General features: G+C 34.3%; 1 protein-coding gene and 1 long non-coding RNA gene across 4 annotated transcripts in view; both read right to left on the reverse strand.

Annotated features, from left to right (window-relative positions):
• LOC120423262 (uncharacterized) overlaps positions 1 to 22806 on the reverse strand; it is an 88843-nt gene that overhangs the window by 41669 nt on the left and 24368 nt on the right. For all 3 annotated transcript variants that reach the window (XM_052707804.1, XM_052707803.1, XM_052707802.1), the window contains exon 3: positions 19878 to 20044. In XM_052707804.1, coding sequence (XP_052563764.1) covers positions 19878 to 20044 — 167 coding nt within the window. The remainder of the gene's footprint in view (positions 1 to 19877; positions 20045 to 22806) is intronic.
• On the reverse strand, positions 8615 to 10500 carry LOC120423254 (uncharacterized). Its single transcript, XR_005606212.2, has 2 exons — positions 10332 to 10500; positions 8615 to 9862 (listed from the first exon to the last, which is right to left on the reverse strand). It is a non-coding gene; the product is annotated as an uncharacterized LOC120423254 (long non-coding RNA).

A 22806-nucleotide genomic window follows, 5' to 3' on the forward strand; every position in this document is an offset into this window, starting at 1 on the left:
CAGAGCTAAAGCTATCGGTGAAGATGAAATAGTGGTCAGGTGGCATGGTCTCGATGATTCGCAGTGCGCAGTAAACCGCGGCTAACTCTGCGACGTAAACCGAACTCGGGTCCTTCAGCTTAAAGAACAGCTGATAAGATTCATGATAAACACCGAAGCCCGTACAGCCGTCGAGCTTGGAGCCATCGGTGAAGAATCTGTTGTTTGGAGGAACATGGTTGTACTTTGATGCGAAGATCGACGGTACTACTCCCCGCAGAAGATGGTTTGGGATACCGCGAGTATCGGCTTTCATGGACGTGTCGAAGCCAATCAGGGTGCTGCTGGTTAACGGAGGCGTGCGCTGTACCGTTGTGCTCGGAGGCTGCAAATTATTGAAAAACACCTCTTTTTTCGCATGTTCAAAAATGGAAGGGGTCGTACCGCCCCTCCGTCACGAGATATCAAAAAACGGACCCGGAATCGTGATCAGGGACTAAAGTAACCCCATAGGACAAAGTTTCACGCAAATCGAAGAGGGGTCGGGACAACTGCTGTGTGAGTTGGTGAAGAACTACTCAGGTACAAGAGGGTACAACAAAGATATAATAAAAACTTCAAAACGAAATAATCTCATTAATCTTCACAAATCAGCCATAAATATTTCCAGCTAAACAAATAGGGGTAATGACCTAGCTCTCTTCCTCCTCCTTCAAACGGAATCAATGATACTGGCTTACGCCGGATTTAGCAGCAATTACTTCAGTTCCATTAATTTGTGAATGCACATAGATTTGCTCAAACACGATGCTAATGGGGACATGCAGCTTTATGGTGCTAATGTGGTACACCTGGCAAGTAGTAAGTCCTCTGATGTCTGCTCCTGGATGTCTAATAGAGCATGCATGTACTTAATCCATTCCTTGTAAGAGCTGCTACCGTCACCATCAAGGTGGAAACTTTCTGCAGTTGCATACATTCATGGATGATTTTCACATCTTCTGTGTCACTGAAATCTACTTAGCCTTACGGTTGCTCCAAAAGCAAGTTTGTGTTTGTTGCACGGTGGGTTTTTTGCTGATTTTTTTTTAAGTCTTACAATGTTGTACTCTGTTTTTTTAATTATTATTTTGATGATTTATTCTGAATGCTGAAATCACACCGTGCTCGTGGTTTGTCGAATGCAGCATTCGTTTGAATCGCACACATTGCAGCAAAGTCAACGAATCCTTCACCACCGGAGAACGGGTCCTAATCCGGGCTATAATTCACTCAAAAGCCCCACTCTCGTTCGGTGATAGATTTCCACCTGACCCGGCACTGACTGATGATTTCCCTTTCGATTTTTCTCTATGATCATCCCCATCCCTTTGAATGTATGCTAGTTGCCGGTGATGCGTAACTGTCTGTGCGTGCCTGATGCGTTTGAACCAAGTCTCGAGTCTGACTATATTAGCATTACCATAAATCACTTTAAAAACCCCTCCTTCCGAACCGAACGAGTAGGTGGTCCACAGGTAGCTACTACCCCCACCTGATGGATAGAAGCCAGGAACGTGATTTGCTTTTCCGAGCACACCAGCCTGGGCCCGTTGATGTGTTCACTCACCTGGGCTGATCCGGAGATAGGACGCACCATTTGGCCTCGGTCAGGAAGAGAGTGTGGTAGCTAAATCATTCATTTATGCATCAGACATCAGAGAAAAACTTCAGTCGGACAAATACACGCACGCACACGTGTACGCACTGGGAGAGAGATGTACCTTGTCGAAAAGGATTTTAAACGGATAAGCCCTTTCACGTTGGTGTTGTCTCTCAGGGCTTAACCTAGGATCTGACCCTGGAAAATCTCTTGCGTTCGATGATCGCAAAATTTAATATTAGCATCTTAAGCTTAACAGTCATGGTCGTACTAAAATCAGTGTCAATGATTTAATTGATTTTTTTTAAATACAAGTTTAAGTAAGAATAGTGCGGTGATACTTTTTCGATGTTTTATAAAAAGTAAATTATACAATTAGACCCACCTTCATATACAGCCATTCCACGTCAAACAGCCAGTCCATCGTCAAAAAATCATATCTCCGAATCGTATTAATGGATACTCGCAATTCTTGGATATGTTATGTGAAATATTGCAAGGAATCAGGGAAAAATATTTTCAGATATGAGCTCCTTGATCCCGAGTCCTTCAAATTAGCAAATGCAATTTTCATAGGACCTTTTCAAGTATTCAGCTAGCTTCTTCGAACCTCCACATATTTTCCCTAAAAGCCCAACTAATAACCTTTCTTTTGAAACGTGGCGCTCTAAAATTGATTAAGCTGTTCCGAAGATATGATTTTTTGAAAAATGTGGTTTTTGCTTAAATTGACGAAAATTTCATTTTTTGGACCACCCTATTTCGAATAGAATCACCCTAATCACCAAACAAAAAAAGGGGTCTAATTATTTGGGTCAAAGACACTGACAACCCTATCAAAAGTTATAAGCACCACTAGCGTGCCCAGGTCCTCAAGGAAGGTGGGGCAAAAATATTAGAGTTTTGAAAATTTCGTCGTTTATGGACACCCCCTGCCCAATTTTAGAACAAATTTCCGAGGATGGTGGGGCAACTGCCCCATGTTGCCCCACCCTGGGCACGCTAGTGTTCCTAAATTCTTAAATTCTTAAATTCTTAAATTCTTAAATTCTTAAATTCTTAAATTCTTAAATTCTTAAATTCTTAAATTCTTAAATTCTTAAATTCTTAAATTCTTAAATTCTTAAATTCTTAAATTCTTAAATTCTTAAATTCTTAAATTCTTAAATTCTTAAATTCTTAAATTCTTAAATTCTTAAATTCTTAAATACTTAAATTCTTAAATTCTTAAATTCTTAAATTCTTAAATTCTTAAATTCTTAAATTCTTAAATTCTTAAATTCTTAAATTCTTAAATTCTTAAATTCTTAAATTCTTAAATTCTTAAATTCTTAAATTCTTCTAAAATTTTAAGAAGAAGATGTAGGAAAATTTGCTTCGATTTTTCTAAGCTACGCTTTGGTAAGATCATCGAGTATGAACTGTATCTTAAATTTAAAACCTCAAGATCGAGAATTTATTACAATTTTAAAATTTTATTATATTTTTATTAAGATTTCATTGAGTTTTTAGATCTAAATTTCAAAATGTTGTAATTTTTGATTTTTTTTAACAAAATGTTTGTTTTGGCTTTTTCCTCTAGTTTACCTAATCTTAGCAAAAATACATTTTCAGCGTTTTAAGATTCTGCGTTCTGAGATTACAAAATTGAATTTATTATGAAACTCTTTTGTCTGTTTGTCGCAAAATTATTTTTCTTAAATGTTGCGGATTTTGCGCGGATTGGGTTTTGGGATGGCGCGGATTTTTTTTATTTCTCCTTAACAATTCTGAATAAAGGAATTTGAGAGTTCAAGAATTTATAAAATATGGTCTCTTCGGAAGAGTTGTTTCCAGCATCCGAGATTTCATAGGGATTGTACAACTACATTTTACATATTTTCCCCAAACAACATTCAAGGGGTTACAAGGAGAATTTCCGTGGCCAGATCGAGCTTAAATTTGGAATCTATTCCCAAACACCCAAAAATCAGAGTTTGATAAATAATGACTTTTTGAAAAGCTCGAGCAGGTTGCATTTTGTTTTTATTTTTATAAAATGTATTGATCGTGTGAATGATCGTCTATAGGTTCTTCTCAAGGTAGAAACATTTTTTTTTTTAATTTTACTGCATTTTTTTTTATTTTTCAAGAAGATGTTTTCCAGAAAACCGTTTACTTTAAATACAATCCTTGTTGAAAAAGACCTAGATCTTCTTTAAAACCGTAAACATTTACTTGAAAAAATTTCATTTAATTGTACATTTTCTTATTTTTACAGTGTTGTTTTAATCTTTCTTAAGGTTCTACAAAATTACCTTTTTTTTAGTTTTTGTCTCCAAAACCTTTAGTTTTTTTTTATAAATTTTATGGTTGCTCATTTTGGATGTTCGATTAGAAAAAAATGATTGACAAAATAAAAAAAAGTTTTTAAGTTTTTGCAGAATTCATGGTTAAAAAATCAAAATAAAAAAGTCGTTGATTTTTTTCAATATCTTAAATTTGCAATATTCAAAAAGGAAAATGCATGAAACCATAAAAACGCTCCAAACAATATGTTAGTAAAAAATAGAAAATAAAAAAAATTGGTGGTCTGGAGAGGTCAGGGAAAAGTCAGGGAATTTTATTTTGGGATTTGGATCGACACCATGTGTGTGACTAGACTAAGTTAGAAACGATTTTAAGCCCAATATTTTGCCGTGCGCCGCAAAGCGGACTGTCAAAGTTTCTGAGCGTTTTTTTCTCGAAACACCGAGTTGATTTACGGGTGTCACGATATCTCGAGATAGGATGGACCAACTTAGCTAAAATTTGGGGTGAAGACTCTCAAGACATACCGTGTGCTTGACGAAGCCCGATTTAGAAATAATGCTTTTTAAAAAATACAAAAATCAAAAACTGAGAATTTTTATATGAAAAAACACAAAATTTTTTATCTTTTTTTAAAATAAGTTTTTCGAAAATCTGCTTTGGTCATGCCCACAAGACCGGTTTGACGAGTCTTCACCAAAATTTAAGATATCGTGGCACCCGTTTTCAGAAACAGCTTACTTAAAGTAGATATATCTCGGCAATGATACAACCAAACGTCTTCAAATTTGTTTTGATGATAGATGAAAATCTGGAGTTTTTTTTTTTTGAAAAGGTCTAATAAACCAAATTTTCAGATTTTGCTTTTTGGGTGTTTTTTAATACCCCTGACTCAAGGCGGTTTCAAAAACACCCAAAAAGCAAAAACTGGAAATTTGGTTTATTGGACCTTTTCAAAAAAACTCCAGAAATCTATACTTTAATGCCCTGAAAACAGATTTGAAATAAATGTGCTCACACCAAACTCTGACTTTTTTTTATCGATTTACGCGTATGTAGCCCCTTAATATTTTGGGGACCAAAATCCGCAACTTTTGAGCCATAAAGAAGATGGTCAAAAAATTTGCCGCCGAGTTATGCATTTTTGAAAAAATGTAAAAAATCGAAATTTCATGCTAAAAATTTTTGCCTTTCTCACTGATGAAAGTTTCATTTTTTTGAAAAGGTCCAATAAACCAAATTTTCAGTTTTTGCTTTCTGGGTGTTTTTTAATACCCCTGACTCAAGGCGGTTTCAAAAACACCCAAAAAGCAAAAACTGGAAATTTGGTTTATTGGACCTTTTAAAAAAAACGTTACTTAATCCACCCTTAGGTGGTTGGCGCCTTCCTCACATTTAAAGGGTGCTATCCAAAATGTAAAAAGTGCGTAAATAACACTTAAGTGCTTATCACTAGCGTGCCCAGGGTGGGGCAACATGGGGCAGTTGCCCCACCATCCTCGGAAATTTGTTCTAAAATTGGGCAGGGGGTGTCCATAAACGACGAAATTTTCAAAACTCTAATATTTTTGCCCCACCTTCCTTGAGGACCTGGGCACGCTAGTGTTTAGGAATTTAAGAATTTAAGAATTTAAGAATTTAAGAATTTAAGAATTTAAGAATTTAAGAATTTAAGAATTTAAGAATTTAAGAATTTAAGAATTTAAGAATTTAAGAATTTAAGAATTTAAGAATTTAAGAATTTAAGAATTTAAGAATTTAAGAATTTAAGAATTTAAGAATTTAAGAATTTAAGAATTTAAGAATTTAAGAATTTAAGAATTTAAGAATTTAAGAATTTAATAATTTAAGAATTTAAGAATTTAAGAATTTAAGAATTTAAGAATTTAAGAATTTAAGAATTTAAGAATTTAAGAATTTAAGAATTTAAGAATTTAAGAATTTAAGAATTTAAGAATTTAAGAATTTAAAAATTTAAGAATTTAAGAATTTAAGAATTTAAGAATTTAAGAATTTAAGAATTTAAGAATTTAAGAATTTAAGAATTTAAGAATTTAAGAATTTAAGAATTTAAGAATTTAAGAATTTAAGAATTTAAGAATTTAAGAATTTAAGAATTTAAGAATTTAAGAATTTAAGAATTTAAGAATTTAAGAATTTAAGAATTTAAGAATTTAAGAATTTAAGAATTTAAGAATTTAAGAATTTAAGAATTTAAGAATTTAAGAATTTAAGAACTTGAGAATTTAAGAATTTAAGAATTTAAGAATTTAAGAATTTAAGAATTTAAGAATTTAAGAATTTAAGAATTTAAGAATTTAAGAATTTAAGAATTTAAGAATTTAAGAATTTAAGAATTTAAGAATTTAGGAATTTAAGAATTTAAGAATTTAAGAATTTAAGAATTTAAGAATTTAAGAATTTAAGAATTTAAGAATTTAAGAATTTAAGAATTTAAGAATTTAAGAATTTAAGAATTTAAGAATTTAAGAATTTAAGAATTTAAGAATTTAAGAATTTAAGAATTTAAGAATTTAAGAATTTAAGAATTTAAGAATTTAAGAATTTAAGAATTTAAGAATTTAAGAATTTAAGAATTTAAGAATTTAAGAATTTAAGAATTTAAGAATTTAAGAATTTAAGAATTTAAGAATTTAAGAATTTAAGAATTTAAGAATTTAAGAATTTAAGAATTTAAGAATTGAAGAATTTAAGAATTTAAGAATTTAAGAATTTAAGAATTTAAGAATTTAAGAATTTAAGAATTTAATAATTTAAGAATTGAAGAATTGAAGAATTTAAGAATTTAAGAATTTAAGAATTTAAGAATTTAAGAATTTAAGAATTTAAGAATTTAAAAATTTAAGAATTTAAGAATTTAAGAATTTAAGAATTTAAGAATTTAAGAATTTAAGAATTTAAGAATTTAAGAATTTAAGAATTTAAGAATTTAAGAATTTAAGAATTTAAGAATTTAAGAATTTAAGAATTTAAGAATTTAAGAATTTAAGAATTTAAGAATTGAAGAATTGAAGAATTTAAGAATTTAAGAATTTAAGAATTTAAGAATTTAAGAATTTAAGAATTTAAGAATTTAATAATTTAAGAATTGAAGAATTGAAGAATTTAAGAATTTAAGAATTTAAGAATTTAAGAATTTAAGAATTTAAAAATTTAAGAATTTAAGAATTTAAGAATTTAAGAATTTAAGAATTTAAGAATTTAAGAATTTAAGAATTTAAGAATTTAAGAATTTAAGAATTTAAGAATTTAAGAATTTAAGAATTTAAGAATTTAAGAATTTAAGAATTTAAGAATTTAAGAATTTAAGAATTTAAGAATTTAAGAATTTAAGAATTTAAGAATTTAAGAATTTAAGAATTTGAGAATTTAAGAATTTAAGAATTTAAGAATTCTAGAGTACTTTTTCAAAAGGTCCTATGTGCAAAAACCTCAATCTGAGAAATTTGATGATAAAGTTTTGGTGCACATTTTTAAATCCCATTCAAACACGTTTGGGTATTTTTCGATTCTGAAAACGCCCAAATGGGTCTAGAGTAATGCTTTTCAAGTGTACATCTCGGGATTATATAAAAGACAAGATTACGCTTAGTTCTGACGCAATTTGGTTCATACAACCTGTGAGTGCACATAGGACACGTTTCATAGAACAATTTTTGCACATAAGACATTGGCATTGGACTATATTCATGTGGCATTGCACATAAAACTTTATCAAATAAAATTTAAATCTCGATTTAAACAAAAACAATTTTTTTGTAATAATAATATATTTCCAACCCTCTCGCAACGTGTAGGCATCAGCTGATGAAGAGCATGAAATGTTTCAATGCCTCCAGCGCGTGAGAGGAGAAAGAAGCCGTTATTTACCAATGAGCATTCTGTCAGATGGGTGGCGGGTAGGATAATTTACGATGCCAAATTAACCAATGCGCCAATGTAAACAATCAATATTGTTTACTTTGGCGCATAGGATAATTTGACATGGTAAATTGTCTTATCCGCCTATCGAGCTGTGAGCGCACATAATACATTTTTTAATCTTTCGTTTTTGAAAGTTTTTGGCCCAAGTAGTGTAAACATATTATTTAACACTTATAAACAAGTGTTCCGATAGCCCCCCAGCAGCACTGCATGCGCACAACTGTCATGCCAAAGTGATTACCACGTCACGGATTATTACCATGTCCGATTATCACGTCACAGTCTCACGTACCCCCCCCCCCCTCTCCCTTGTCACACTTTCGACAACTCTCCACCCCCCCCCCCCCTAGAGCGTGACGTACTTTATGGATGACGCCTACGGCCTAACGAAGGATGCAAGATATTGATTCAGGAGCGGCCCTGAGAACCTTGCTCTTCGCCAAAGAATTATTCCGATCTCAGGGGTTGGATCTCCGAACGGGTTCAACGGCTGTTGCTTGGCCGAGGGGTGAGGTCAGCTTGGGACTTGAAGAGCGCAAGTCGCACAAAACTGGAATCAATTGCGTTGATCGAGATGCTTATGCGGCGGTCCGAATCGCGCGGCTCGAAGTCATGTCCCCGAGCAAGTCCAGGATCTCATCCGAGTACTGGGTAAAGTGCTCGTATGAATCGAACGCCGCTAAACTGCCAGGGCCATGAACGAGTCGGTTAGGTTGCCGACTTGATACCGTTTGGGAGGAGTCTGGAAAAACGGAAAACATCGGGTCACAAAAAAACAGAGGCACAGAAGAAAAACACTCGTAACGTGCTGTTGGCAGTTCATCAGCGGGACTTTGCCGGACAGCTCCAGATGCTGCAGGCAGGTCAAATCATAGGACGAGTACGCCCAATGGACGTAATCCAGCATTGCATTGCAGACTGCACGATAAGAAAGGTAGAAACGAGTAGTCGTAGAAAGGTCGAAAGGTAGTCGTGCGGAATATCCAAGATGGAAACATCCGAAAAGATCAACCACTGCAGGTTTTCGTGCTCTTAGACAGACAGATGGACTTTATCTGGTTGTGACGTAGTTCTTAAGCTGGCTGATGAGCAGCTATTAGGACCTGTCGAGCGCGAAGAGTCACAAGCGATTCTTCAGCGAGGTAAGTTCGCTCAGATTAGCAGCCAATTCCTCCGTAAAACCAGTTCGTTTATGGCTGGCTGTGAGAAATGATCATCACGACGACGAAGCCGCGACGCACTTGTCGTAGTGTCCATGCTGGAACTGAAAAACCACGGCGTAGTACTGACAGATCGTGCACGGCCGCCATGCGACCGCGTATTCCGTTACGGTGACGCTGCTCCAGCTGGACGATACCCTGCGTAGTCAGGAACAACACGTCGTGATCGGAGCGCTTCTGCAGAGCCTTTGTTACATACATGTAAATCGATAAAAAAAAAAGTCAGAGGTTGGTGTGAGCACACACTTAATTTTATTAAAAAACTGTTATCAGGGCATTAAAATACACATTTTCATCTATTATCAAAACATATTTGAAGACATTTGGTTGTATCACTGCCGAAATATACACAGAAAAAAATATTCCTAATCATCTTTTAGTGGATTCAAAAAAAAATCTGTAATATGACATTTTGTGATTTTCTACATGTATGTAACCCCTTAACCGCCGCAACTTCTATGTTTCCGCCCACTCCGGTGGCCTCAGAAACACTAGTCTCAGCAGCTCGTGCATTTTTGGATTCTCGGACACGTTGTCCCAAGCGGCCCAGACGACCTGCATCTGCGTGCGTAATTATGAGTTTGCCGTTGGCGAAGTTGTTGATAGCCGATCCGCCCGGGTTCCGGCAATCTTAATGTACTCGACGTTCGTCTTGAGGTTCTCTGACAGACCATGACCACGAAGCGGATGGCGCGCTCTTTTTTAAGGTTTCTAGAAGCGTCCTCCGTACCACGTCCGCCGCCGCTTGGTTGGTCGTTGTCGGGGGACCAGGTACCGTAAAGCAGTGCTGCGGGTGATGAAAAAGTAGTTTAAGGTTAAGGTTTATTAAATTTAACAGCATAACATTTCCCTCCTGAAATGTGTTAACCGGTACCGTGGCCATCCGAAGTCGTCCCTGGCCAAAAGGTGGGATGTTTTCTGGCCTTCCGGATGTTTTTTGGTCGGTTCCGTGGCCATCCGGATGGCTTCTCTGTGCAAGAGGGATGATGCTTTTTGGCCATCCGGATGGCCACGGAACAGACAAAATCTATCCGGGCGGCCAAAAAGCATCCTCCCTTTTGGACAGGGACACCTTCCAGATAGCCACGGAACCAAGAAAACCCATCCGGAAAGCCAAATAATGGCCACGGTACCGGCAAACCCAACCCGAAAGGCCAAACAAATATTCGCCCTCTTGCACAGGGACGCCTTTCGGAGCCGATCCCATGGTCCTGGAATCATCTTTGGGAATCACGGTAATTTTCCACCCTACTTACCGTATTTTTTTGTTGCCGCAATCCTTCGCCCTCCGACACTTTTCTTTAAAAACTCAGACAGTCCACAACAATGATCTGTCCGGGATCCTATCAACCAAAACAAAAAACATATTTTATGCTGTTTTATGAGTTGTTTTGGTATGTCATGCTGGGAGTCGTATCCGCCAGATTCGGGGAGAGAGAGCATTGGTTAAATTTTGCTCTTCTCTTTTGCTGTGTCAGGCATTGAAACATTTCATACTCTCTTACAGCTGACGTCTACACGTTAACCGGAACCTAGGCAAACATTATTTTTAAAAAGATATATGGATATAAAAAAATCTATCATTACTTTCTAATTATTCAATAAAATGCGTACATACGTCGTTATTATATTAGCGTATGTGCATAATGATTGAAATATATTTAAAATTGTACATAGGTCGATTTGTTATTGTCGTACGTGCATCATTTTACTGAATGCACATAGGACACTGAGAGGTAAAACGACGTAAATTATTTTGTATGAAAATTTAAGAGAATGCTCATAGGTTATTTTGCATTTCGCTAATAATTTTAAAAATTAAATACTTAGAAGAAATCGGGTTTGAGGATAGTGTAGTTTCGGATATGCAGAACGTCATGCATTGTATAACTCAGTTTGTTTACTTTTGGCGCATAGGACCTTTTGAAAAAGTACTCTAAAATTTAAGAATTTAAGAATTTAAGAATTTAAGAATTTAAGAATTTTAAAATAATATTTTTTTGTTCTCTTGATTGTTCTTATTTTATTTTTATTTTATATTAATATCTTTGATTTTTGTTTCCAGATTTTTTTAATTTTTGATTTTGATCTTTTAATTTCTTTTTTAATATGAATTTATTTATTTTGGGTTTTTAATACTATTTTTTCCTAATTTCTGAATAATCCAATTTTGAAAGTTGGAGCTGTAATTTTTGAATGTTTTGATTTTTTTATTTTTCTTCAAGAATGTTCAAATTTAAAAAAAATATTTCTTCTGGTTGAATCCCATCTAAAATTCAAAGGCGGAGAAGCTTCTGTTACATCCAATCAAGCTCATATTTGGGAAAGAAGCACAGTACACCCACTGGAACATGCCCAATAATAATTTTTGTTACATCCAAATGTCTGTATCTTCAGGAAAAGTTTGAAATATGATTAAGATTCACAAGATTAAAATTGAATGTATCCAGTATAAAAGAACAATAAATAAGGATAAAAAACATTACTCAAAACTTTAAAGAAATTAAATATTCAGAGTCAGTATGTTTAAAAATAAGTTGAGTGTAGTCCGTAAATACCCTGTTTTTTCCATAAATTTTTGTTTTATTTCTTTAATTCTTGAATTTAATTCTTTAATTTTTAATTCCATTTCACCATCACTATTTTGCTTACATTTTAGATTACACAAATTTAGACTACTTTGGATCATTTTTAAATCATAGTCCAGTTTAATTTTGAGAAAAATAAGAATTTAGATAACGAATACTAAAGTGAAATTTTGGAAAATTTTCTAGCCTTACAATTTTTGTTAGAATTTTAGAATAAGAATTTAAAAAATTAAGAAATCAACAATTCCAAAATATCAGAACTTCAAAATTTTAAAAATTTAGAATCTTTATGCTTTAGAATTTTAGATTTTTTTTTATTTTCAAATGTTCGAATTTTTTAACTTTGGATTTTTTTAAATCATTCAATTTTTCTGACAAAATGTATGATTTTCTCTATGGTCCCTAAGCATGCTAAGCAAACAACCAATTTTAGAACAAATCTCTGAGGATGGTAAAGCAACTGCCTCATATTGTCCTACCCTGTGTGCGCTAGTAATTTGTATTTTTCAGTTGAACGGAAATCCAAATCAAATCCAAATTATTTAATTTTTAAACCTAAACATTGCAAACAAGTTACGCGCTTTTCATCGTGACCCTTTTCTTAAGCATTTTTTTTTTTTCAAATACATCATCAAAGGCGATTTTTTAAATAGAAATGAAATTTTGTAGTAATATTTTTAAGATCATCGAAATTCCCTGACCCAGCATAAAATTCCCTGACTTTCCCTGACTTTTCCAGGTCAAATAAAATTCCCTGACAATTCCAGGTTTTCCCTGACTTTTCCAGAAATCGACACCATGCACAATATCTTCATGAAACTTTCAGGAGTGATTTAAAATCATCTTTTTAGTGGGCTTAATACATTTTTTGTAACATGACATTTTGTGATTTTTTACATGTATGTAACCCCTTAAAAAATATCCTAAAAAAACAAAAAAATACCTATTTTGATAAATTGAGTATTTGTGAAAAAAAAAATTGATTCAAAAATCGGCAATTTTTTTTTCTTGTACCTTTTTCTGAACAGTCCTCATCAATACCTTCAACTTTGCTGTAGACACCATTGATCAGAAAATCAGCTGCCAAAATGGTATGGAGGCTTGTATGGGCTAACCAATGACACAAAATGGCTTATTTGGTCATAGGGCAGGCCCCCACAAAGTTTGAGCCAAATAAAAAAAAATAAAATCCATTTCAGGAATTCGCGGAGAATTACCCACATGTTTCATTTTTTTTTCCTTTGAAAGAAATTATACTTTCTGCTTTTATGAAAGAAACTTTGCCATCTACTGTAGATAGACGCTTCGAAACCAAATCAAATCCCAGTCACGGCGTCAGAATCATCACCATATCAACGTCGTCACCAGTCTTCTAGAACAGGATAGGACATGTACGAACAATTTCCGCGTACAACGTTGAACGTACCGGCTAATAAACTTGGTCATGTTCTGCGGAGCAGTTGAACATACTCTCTTTGTCTGATGATCACGCCAGGAGACAGGTGTGATAAGTGCATAGCTGAGCCGAGCTAAATGATGCATGACTGTCAAAAGTAATCATAAATTTAGTTTCCATCAAAATGGGATGAATTTTTCAAGCTCTAAAGCCTCATGAATTTTAAATCAGCATTTTTAACTATTCACTCTCCACAGTCGAGCCAGCTCGACAGTATTTTTCAATCAGTTGATGAACTTTACTGAACTTTGGAAAGTGTGTGTGATTGAGTCGTTCGCATTTGCTTCCTTCCGGAAAATCCACAAACACCAGTCAACAGTGCCAGAGTGCTTGCCTATTTGAAGTGCTACAATTGGGCCGACGAAAGCTCTGAGGTAATTGCTGAAAGAGCTTCCGTGTTTCGAAACTAGATTGATCCCGAGCAAACACGTACGCACGCACACACGCATGCGAATCAAACTATTCGAATAAAAGCTCATTGCTTTGCTACTCTGAGTGTGAAGGGGGGGAGGCACAGTTTTCCGGTTCACGAGGCCCACTTCCGGTCGTCACAGTTAGGGCAGCGCCATTTTAAAAAGTCTTTTAAAAACAAAATATTTTCTAGATAATTTGGAAGTCAAGGATTGATTTATTGCATAATTACCAAATGGCAATAGAAAAAGGTCAAATGTTGCATCAAAAACCTTAGTTCACACCTCACCACTTCAATCTATCCCAAAGCCGGGACTCCATTCTGTATACCGGGGCTGAAAATTGCTTTCGATTCATTCTCTGCTCGGCTCGGCATGGACACTAGAAAAATATCAATTTAATTAATTCATAAATAATAAATCAGTTCCATTGAGCCGTGGCACATCGCTCGACTCTCTCTGGAAAGCCGCTCTTTTCATTAGGCCGAAATGCACTTCCCGAGTATAACATAGTGGATGAACGTAGTGTACTACACACACGCACACGATGATCCACCTCGGGGCTCTTTGTGCAAACCAATAGAGAGGGAAAGCGATGAAACACACACTCGCACACACGCACTCTATATGGAAAATGAGGGAAAGAGCTTTTCCACCGCAGAGCTTCTCGTCGTCGTCGTCGTCGGTGTTTTGTTGTGCAGAAATTGCATGCAATTCGATTTATGTGATGAATTTTCCCATCCACAAAAGCCGCGAACGCAAACTTCCGTTGGCGGGTTTCAATCCCCCGCCATTGAGCATAAAACACAAAAGCAGGTGCATTGATGTGCACACGCACCTACATCCGATTCAAAGCCGGTGTGATGTAATTTATGTAATGGCACGGATGCGACACGGTTTATTGGATTCCCGCCGCAGTTGCCGCCGCTGCCGCCTGTGCAATGGCCCTTCCGGGTGTGGAGAGCGATGCTTAACGGGTTCTAAACCCTGAGCAGTTCTCTAGGATTTCGGTCATTCGATTTTTTTTGTATTTTTTAATCCGACTGAAACTTTTTTGGTGCCTTCGGTATGCCCAAAGAAGCCATTTTGCATCATTAGTTTGTCCATATAATTTTCCATACAAATTCGGCAGCTGTCCATACAAAAATGATGTATGAAAATTCAAAAATCTGTATCTTTTGAAGGAATTTTTTGATCGATTTGGTGTCTTCGGCAAAGTTGTAGGTATGGATACGGACTACACTGGAAAAAAATAATACACGGTAAAAAAAATTTGGTGATTTTTTTATTTAACTTTTTATCACTAAAACTTGATTTACAAAAAAACACTATTTTTAATTTTTTTTATTTTTTGATATGTTTTAGAAGGCATAAAATGCCAACTTTTCAGAAATTTCCAGGTTGTGCAAAAAATCACTGACCGAGTTATGAATTTTTTAATCAATACTGATTTTTTCAAAAAATCGAAATTTTGGTCGTAAAAATTTTTCAACTTCATTTTTCGATGTAAAATCAAATTTGCAATCAAAAAGTACTTTACTAAAATTTTGATAAAGTGCACCGTTTTCAAGTTATAGCCATATTTAAGTGACTTTTTTGAAAATAGTCGCAGTTTTTCATTTTTTTAAATTAGTGCACATGTTTGCCCAGTTTTGAAAAAAATATTTTTGAAAAGCTGAGAAAATTCTCTATATTTTGCTTATTCGGACTATGTTGATACGACCTTTAGTTGCTGAGATATTGCAATGCAAAGGTTTAAAAACAGGAAAATTGATGTTTTCTAAGTTTCACCCAAACAACCCACCATTTTCTATCGTCAATATCTCAGCAACTAATGGTCCGATTTTCAATGTTAATATATGAAACATTTGTGAAATTTTCCGATCTCTTCGAAAAAAATATTTTTGGAATTTTCAAATCAAGACTAACATTTCACAAAGGCCAAACATTCAATATTACGCCCTTTTAAAATGTTTGTCTTGATTTGAAAATTTCAAAAATATTTTTTTCGAAGAGATCGGAAAATTTCACAAATGTTTCATATATTAACATTGAAAATCGGACCATTAGTTGCTGAGATATTGACGATAGAAAATGGTGGGTTGTTTGGGTGAAACTTAGAAAACATCAATTTTCCTGTTTTTAAACCTTTGCATTGCAATATCTCAGCAACTAAAGGTCGTATCAACATAGTCCGAATAAGCTAAATATAGAGAATTTTCTCAGCTTTTCAAAAATATTTTTTTCAAAACTGGGCAAACATGTGCACTAATTTAAAAAAATGAAAAACTGCGACTATTTTCAAAAAAGTCACTTAAATATGGCTATAACTTGAAAACGGTGCACTTTATCAAAATTTTAGTAAAGTACTTTTTGATTGCAAATTTGATTTTACATCGAAAAATGAAGTTGAAAAATTTTTACGACCAAAATTTCGATTTTTTGAAAAAATCAGTATTGATTAAAAAATTCATAACTCGGTCAGTGATTTTTTGCACAACCTGGAAATTTCTGAAAAGTTGGCATTTTATGTCTTCTAAAACATATCAAAAAATAAAAAAAATTAAAAATAGTGTTTTTTGTAAATCAAGTTTTAGTGATAAAAAGTTAAATAAAAAAATCACCAAATTTTTTTTTACCGTGTATTATTTTTTCCAGTGTAGTCCGTATCCATACCTACAACTTTGCCGAAGACACCAAATCGATCAAAAAATTCCTTCAAAAGATACAGATTTTTGAATTTTCATACATCATTTTTGTATGGACAGCTGCCGAATTTGTATGGAAAATTATATGGACAAACTAATGATGCAAAATGGCTTCTTTGGGCATACCGAAGGCACCAAAAAAGTTTCAGCCGGATTAAAAAATACAAAAATTAAAATTGAAGAAAAAAGACCGATTTCGTAGAGAATTGCTCCCTGGCTTTTCCTGGCTAGCTGGGGTCTATTAGCGACGTAATGAATCATGATATTAGTTTCTGTGATCTGTCTGTGGATGCAAATCGTAGCGAAGAGATGGAATGTTGATGTTGGAATTATCAGCAGCTGGGATTAGGAAGAAGATGAGTGTTAATTATTTTGACTCGGTTAGATTACGCTACAAGTTTTTGTTCTTACTGTTTTACAATATTGCTGATTTTAGTATATTTGATAATTTTATGTTAATGTAAGCTGATTTACTATTTAGGTTCCTACCATCCAACTGACCACACTGAAAAAATATCCTGTTTTCAATTATGAGCAATATACTTTTAAGATAAAAACTAACTTAATCCACCTATGTGATTGGAGCCTTCCTCACTTATTACCAACAATGGCTGATATGATGGAATTGTAAAAAAAAATCATCTATTGTTTAGATCCGGAATAAAAATGTATATAAATATCACTTAAGTGGCCATACCTCGAGACAGGGTAGCCAGATCTTCAATGTTTTGAACTCGCTGGAAAGGTCTTTTGATAACCTAACCAACGATGGGTCGGATGGTGGATCCGGACATAGTTTACATACATTTAAGTGAGAACCGGATATATGTGAAAACACATTTTTATACATAACTTTTGAACTACTTATCGAAACTTCAATCTGTATAAAACTCGATCTATGGGACCCTAAATCAAGTCGAATGCAACAGGTTCGGGTCAAATCGGTTCAGCCAGTGCCGAGAACAGGGTTACCAGGTCTGAACAGAAAAAAATCTGGCAAAAAAACTGGAAAAAACCTGGCAAGCCACTTTTCTCAAAGTAGAGAGCAACATTGTGTTCAAAAATTGTGTATTTTCACTTTTTATACATTGTAGCTTCACAAAATAAACATCATACATCAATTTAACAAAGCCAGGAAGAAATAAAAAATTAAATTTTACAAATTGTCACTCAAAAAAACTGGCAATGCCAGATTTATCTGGCAACCTGGCATCCCTGGCCGAGAAACATGAGCTAGTTTTTGGTCACATACATACATACACACACATACACACATAAATTTGTTCAGTTTTCGATTCTGAGTCGATATGTATACATGAAGGTGGGTCTAAGACGTTTTTATACAAAGTTCATTTTTAGAGCAGGATTATAGCCTTACCTCAGTAAGGAAGGCAAAATTCATAGCTCGAGTTGAAATGCTGTCAAGGCAAACTTATGTGAAATTGGATGATTTTTCCGGTAAAAATATTAACGAGACTGAAAACTCAAATCTCACAAATAGAAATTGATAAAAATCACCGAAAAATAACCAAAATCACAGATTTTCGAACATTTTTATTTTTAAAGCCGCTGTATCTTCACAAGGATTGGGATATTGGTCAAATTGTTTCCAATGGCCTTTGAAAATTTTGATGCATAGACCATTTTTTCAAAAAACAGATTTTGTAAATGATGTTTGTATTTTTCTAGGAATGTTGCTCAAACCTTAATTTTTCGTGAGTATTTTTGTAACATCCATTTTTACAAAAAATTTGAAGGAAAAAAAATCGTGGACTTTTCAACTGATAATTCACAAAATCTCATAGAAGCGGCGTGTTTTTTTCTTTCAGTGTTTTTTTAAACCCATCTCATTTTCTACAAGTTTTGTCTTTGACCACACTTTGACACACGGCTTCGAGATACAGCAATATTAAAATTACTAAAAACAAAAAATACTTAAATACCATACGCCCATCCCGAAAGCCATTCTCGAGTGTTGAAATTTCTTGATTCAAAAATATTTAAAACATTGTTTTCAGAAAGATCGAAATATTTCACTAATCTTTCATATTTTAACATTGAAAATCAGATCAGGAATTTTTCGGACAAAATAAAACTGTTCAAGGCTGTATTTTGAAAAAGGTGCACTTAATAAAAAAAATTGTTCAGTACTTTTCGATTGCAAATTCGATTTGGGTAATTCTCCGCCAACTCACACAGCAGTTGCCCCGACCCCTCTTCAATTTGCGTGAAACTTTGTCCTAAGGGGTAACTTTTGTCCCTGATCACGAATCCGAGGTCCGTTTTTTGATATCTCGTGACGGAAGGGCGGTAGAACCCCTTCCATTTTTGAACAAGCGAAAAAAGAGGTGTTTTTCAATAATTTGCAGTCTAAAACGGTGATGGGATAGAAATTAGGTGTCAAAGGGATTTTTATGTAAAATTAGACGCCCGATTTGATAGCGTACTCAGAATTTCGAAAAAAACGTATTTTGTCATCGAAAAAACACTAAAAAGTTTTAAAAACTCTGCCATTTTCTGTTACTCAACTGTAAATTTTTTTAGAACATGTCTTTTTAAGGGAAATTTAATGTTCTTTTCGAATCTACACTAACCCAGAAGGGTCATTTTTTCATTTAGAACAAAAAATTTCATTTTTAAATTTCGTGTTTTTTTCTAACTTTGCAGGGTAATTTTTTAGAGTATAACAATGTTGTACAAAGTTGTAGAGCAGGCAATTACAAAAAAATGATACATAAACATTAAGGGTTTGCTTATAAACATCACTAGTTATCGCGATTTTACGAAAAAAAAAGTTTGAAAAAGTTACTTTTTGCGTTTCTCTTTGTTTCGTCGTCCGTGTCTGTCAAAACCTTCAAAAAAAATTTTCGTGAAATCGCAATAAATCGTGACGTTTATAAGCAAACCCCTTATGTTTGTATAAAAAAAAATATGTAATTGTCCGCTCTACAGCTTTGTAGAACATTGTTACACTCTAAAAAATAACCTCGCAAAGTTAGAAAATAAAAATGAAATTGTAAAATTAAAAAAAAAATGTTTCAAATGAAAAAAATATCCTTCTGGGTCAATGTAGATTCAAAAAGTACATTAAATTTCCCTTAAAATTACATGTTCCAATTTTTTTTTACAGTTGAGTAACGGAAAATGGCAGAGTTTTTAAAACTTTTTCAGTGTTTTTTTTTCGATGAAAAATACGCTTTTTCGAAATTCTGAGTACGCCATCAAATCGGGCGTTCAATTTTACATAAATGTCCTTTTGACATCACATTTCTATTTCATCACAGTTACAGGCTGCAAATTATTGAAAAAACACCTCGTCGTTCGCATGTCAAAAATGAAAGGGGTCGTACCGCCCCTCCGTCACGAGATATCAAAGAACGGACCTCGGATTCGTGATCAGGAACAAAAGTTACCTCTTAGGACAAAGTTTCACGCAAATCAAAGAGGAGTCGGAGCTACAATCGATCGACATGAGGAAGTTTCCTTTGATTGCTGGGATAGTTCATAATGAATTCCAGCCCAATGTTTGTACAAATCACTACCATAAACATTTACTTTTACAAGCTATACAGTTCAGTACTTCTCAAGCAAACTTGAAATCATATATCTACCTCCGGTTATGTTTATGTTTATACGTTACCTCTGATTAACGGAGTTGAAAGGTGACGAAGACGCCGATGACGACGACGACGACGAGGATGAGCTCAGCAGATCTTTGCAGGAGTATCGCTCGCAGGCACAGTGCTTGGTGGTAACGTTGAGGCTCGACGAGTTCGCCAGACAGGTGATTAATTCCATCTGCGGTGGCTGTCACGACCAGATTGGAATCGTTCGCGAGGCGTTTTTGGATCGTGATGTCGCGAGCGCGCGGCCACATTGTCCATGAATGGAGAGGGTCGCACAGCAGAAACCGTTCATCGACGCCGGATGATTATCGGGTGGACATGGAAATAAAAACAAGGAAAAAAAATCATCAGCAATCAATTATGTATTCCTCGTGTACTCGCGTCGCAAAGAGCTGATCATTATTTGTGTTCATTTAGAGCTTGTTTTTGCTTCTTCTATACGCTGTTCAATAACATTGATTTCATAGAACATTCTCTGTAGGACTACGTGCCCTCCGAACACATCCCTCCTTCCTCTGATGCTCCGAGGGTTACTGGGTTGAGGCTCGATAATAGACCAGACAATTTATTTTACATTTCAATTTCTCGTGGTGTGTTGTCTGGACTGGAAATTCTAAGTGAAAATGGTGATTGATGATTATTAAAAATCACTTTCTTCTGCTTTCTTAACAGTTATTAAACCCATTTCAACCTAACCATAACTCTTAACAATTTATATCATGAAAATATCACTTCACTATCAATTTTTGATCCTTGAAATTGTTGAAAAGAATAATTCTTTTATTCTGTACATTACATTATCACTGGAACGCCCAACGCATGTCCAACTTACACGGACGCCCAAGCCTCCCAAAAAAGGTGGAACGGTAACTTCAATTCGCTGATTCTCGGGCATTACTCAACCAATCGGGACGATTCTTGTTTCCAGTGATTTGTAAGAAAGTCTAGATGGTCCTAAAATTTTGCAGAACTTGATTTGAACAAATCTGTAATTTTTGCGACCGAAAACATCGTTCCACCTTTTTAAAACGACTGCCTCCGCGGAATTTTTGGCGAATTTTTTTACACGTGAAAAAAAGTTGGAACGATGTTTTTGATCGCAAAAATTACAGATTTGATCAAATTAAGTTCTGCAAGGTTCTAGAATCATCTAGACATCCTAACTGGAAAGAAGAATCATCTTGATTGGTTGAGTTATGCCCGAGAACCATTGAGTTGAAGTTACCGTTCCAACGTATCTTAGAGTATTGAAAACATAACTTCACCATTTTTTAATATGTGATGTGAAATTTTCCGAGGAATCCGATAAAAATATTTTCAGACATAGACCCTTTGTTCCCGAAACCTTCAAAACAGCATTTTAAGTTTTTATACGACCTTTTCAAATGTTAAGCTAGATTTTTGAAACTTTTTACTATTTTTCCCAAATAGCCAAACTAATCACCTTTCATTTGCAGCTAAAATAGGATGAAATGGCGCGGAGAGATGATTTTTTGAAAAAAGTGGTTTTTGCGAAAAATGACGAAAATTTCCATTTTTCGGACCACCCTAACACGGCGTAGGTCACCCTAATGGCCAAACAAAAAATACTGGTCTAATTATTTCGGCCAAGAAACCCCCAGAAAAAATTTGAACCCGATCGTAGAACTTTTTTTTCGAATCATGCTATTTTCGTGGGGAATTGCTGTATATTTTTAAGCTATTATAACGGCCATATCAAATATTATTTTAAGTTTTTGTTTTGTTATTATTTATACCTTTTACTGAATGAAAAAAAAATTACTGTACCAAAAAATAAAAATTTACTTATTTTAAATTCAACTCCCTATCGAACTCGATCAGAGCTGAAGGAAAAAATCATAACATAAAATGTGTAAACCTAACTAACAAAAATAAAAATAAAACTATTTTTCAATTATCTGTTCAAACAAGAATAATAAATATAACTCTTCAAACAGTTCTATAAGTTTAAACGAATAAAAAATTTCTTTTTTTTTTCTTAAACTTAATTTGTTTAAAGTTTCGAACATGAAATAATAGAACTTCTGTCAAAATTTGCTTTTTATATTTTGAAGAACTGCTCGTTTTTTTAGAGGATTTTTAAAGTCTTAGAAAGTAATCGATATTTAAAAAAATGTAGAAATAAAAAGACTTTTTTTGCTTATGATTACAGTCATCTCACATATTCGGAACACCAACAAATTCGGAACACTTTTGTGATAATTTGTCAACAGCATGCCATCTTTTCTTTCAACCCTTCTGTATTTCGGACCTTTATTTGGACATTCTTTTGCTATTTCACTAGTAAAAGTAGTACTTTAAAACAAAAAATTGCATTTCAAGACTTTTTCATTGTTATTGTTATTGTGCCTCCCACAATGGAGCACTTCCATTCGAGCAGTTTTTGCTTTTTTCTACAATATATTTCTTATGGAGCGAACTGTCAAAAACTGCTCGACTGCGGGTGCTCCATTGTAGAACATCTGTTTTCACACAAAAAAAAACATATTGGACTATTCATAAATCAAATCTTAGCTTGAATTTCGTTGGTTTCAGTGCGTGAAGTCATTATTTTGTAAAAAATATGTACTCATGGAGAGAACCAAAGTTTGTTTACATCCGTAAGAAAAAAGTGTTCCGAGATTGTGGATTTCAAGGGTCAAATTTTTCCGTCAAAAACTTCATATAAAAGTAAAAATTTGCAGTTGTTCGATACAGCAAGAAAAGCTTTCAGATGAAGGTAAAGCGAATCATTAAGTTCAATTATCGATTTGCTATGTTTTTTGGACATTGGCCGATCTGTAAACTGTTCCGAATACACTCAAACCCCGATGGTTTGACACCAACTGTTGTCAAACGAACGGGGTCACTTTTTAGTTTGACACCCCTTTTACACGGCGTTCACACAGAATACCAAACGTTTGATTGTAAAAAGTGACAGTT

Source organism: Culex pipiens, chromosome 2 (genome assembly GCF_016801865.2).
Source record: "Culex pipiens pallens isolate TS chromosome 2, TS_CPP_V2, whole genome shotgun sequence".
Classification (NCBI taxonomy): domain Eukaryota; kingdom Metazoa; phylum Arthropoda; class Insecta; order Diptera; family Culicidae; genus Culex; species Culex pipiens.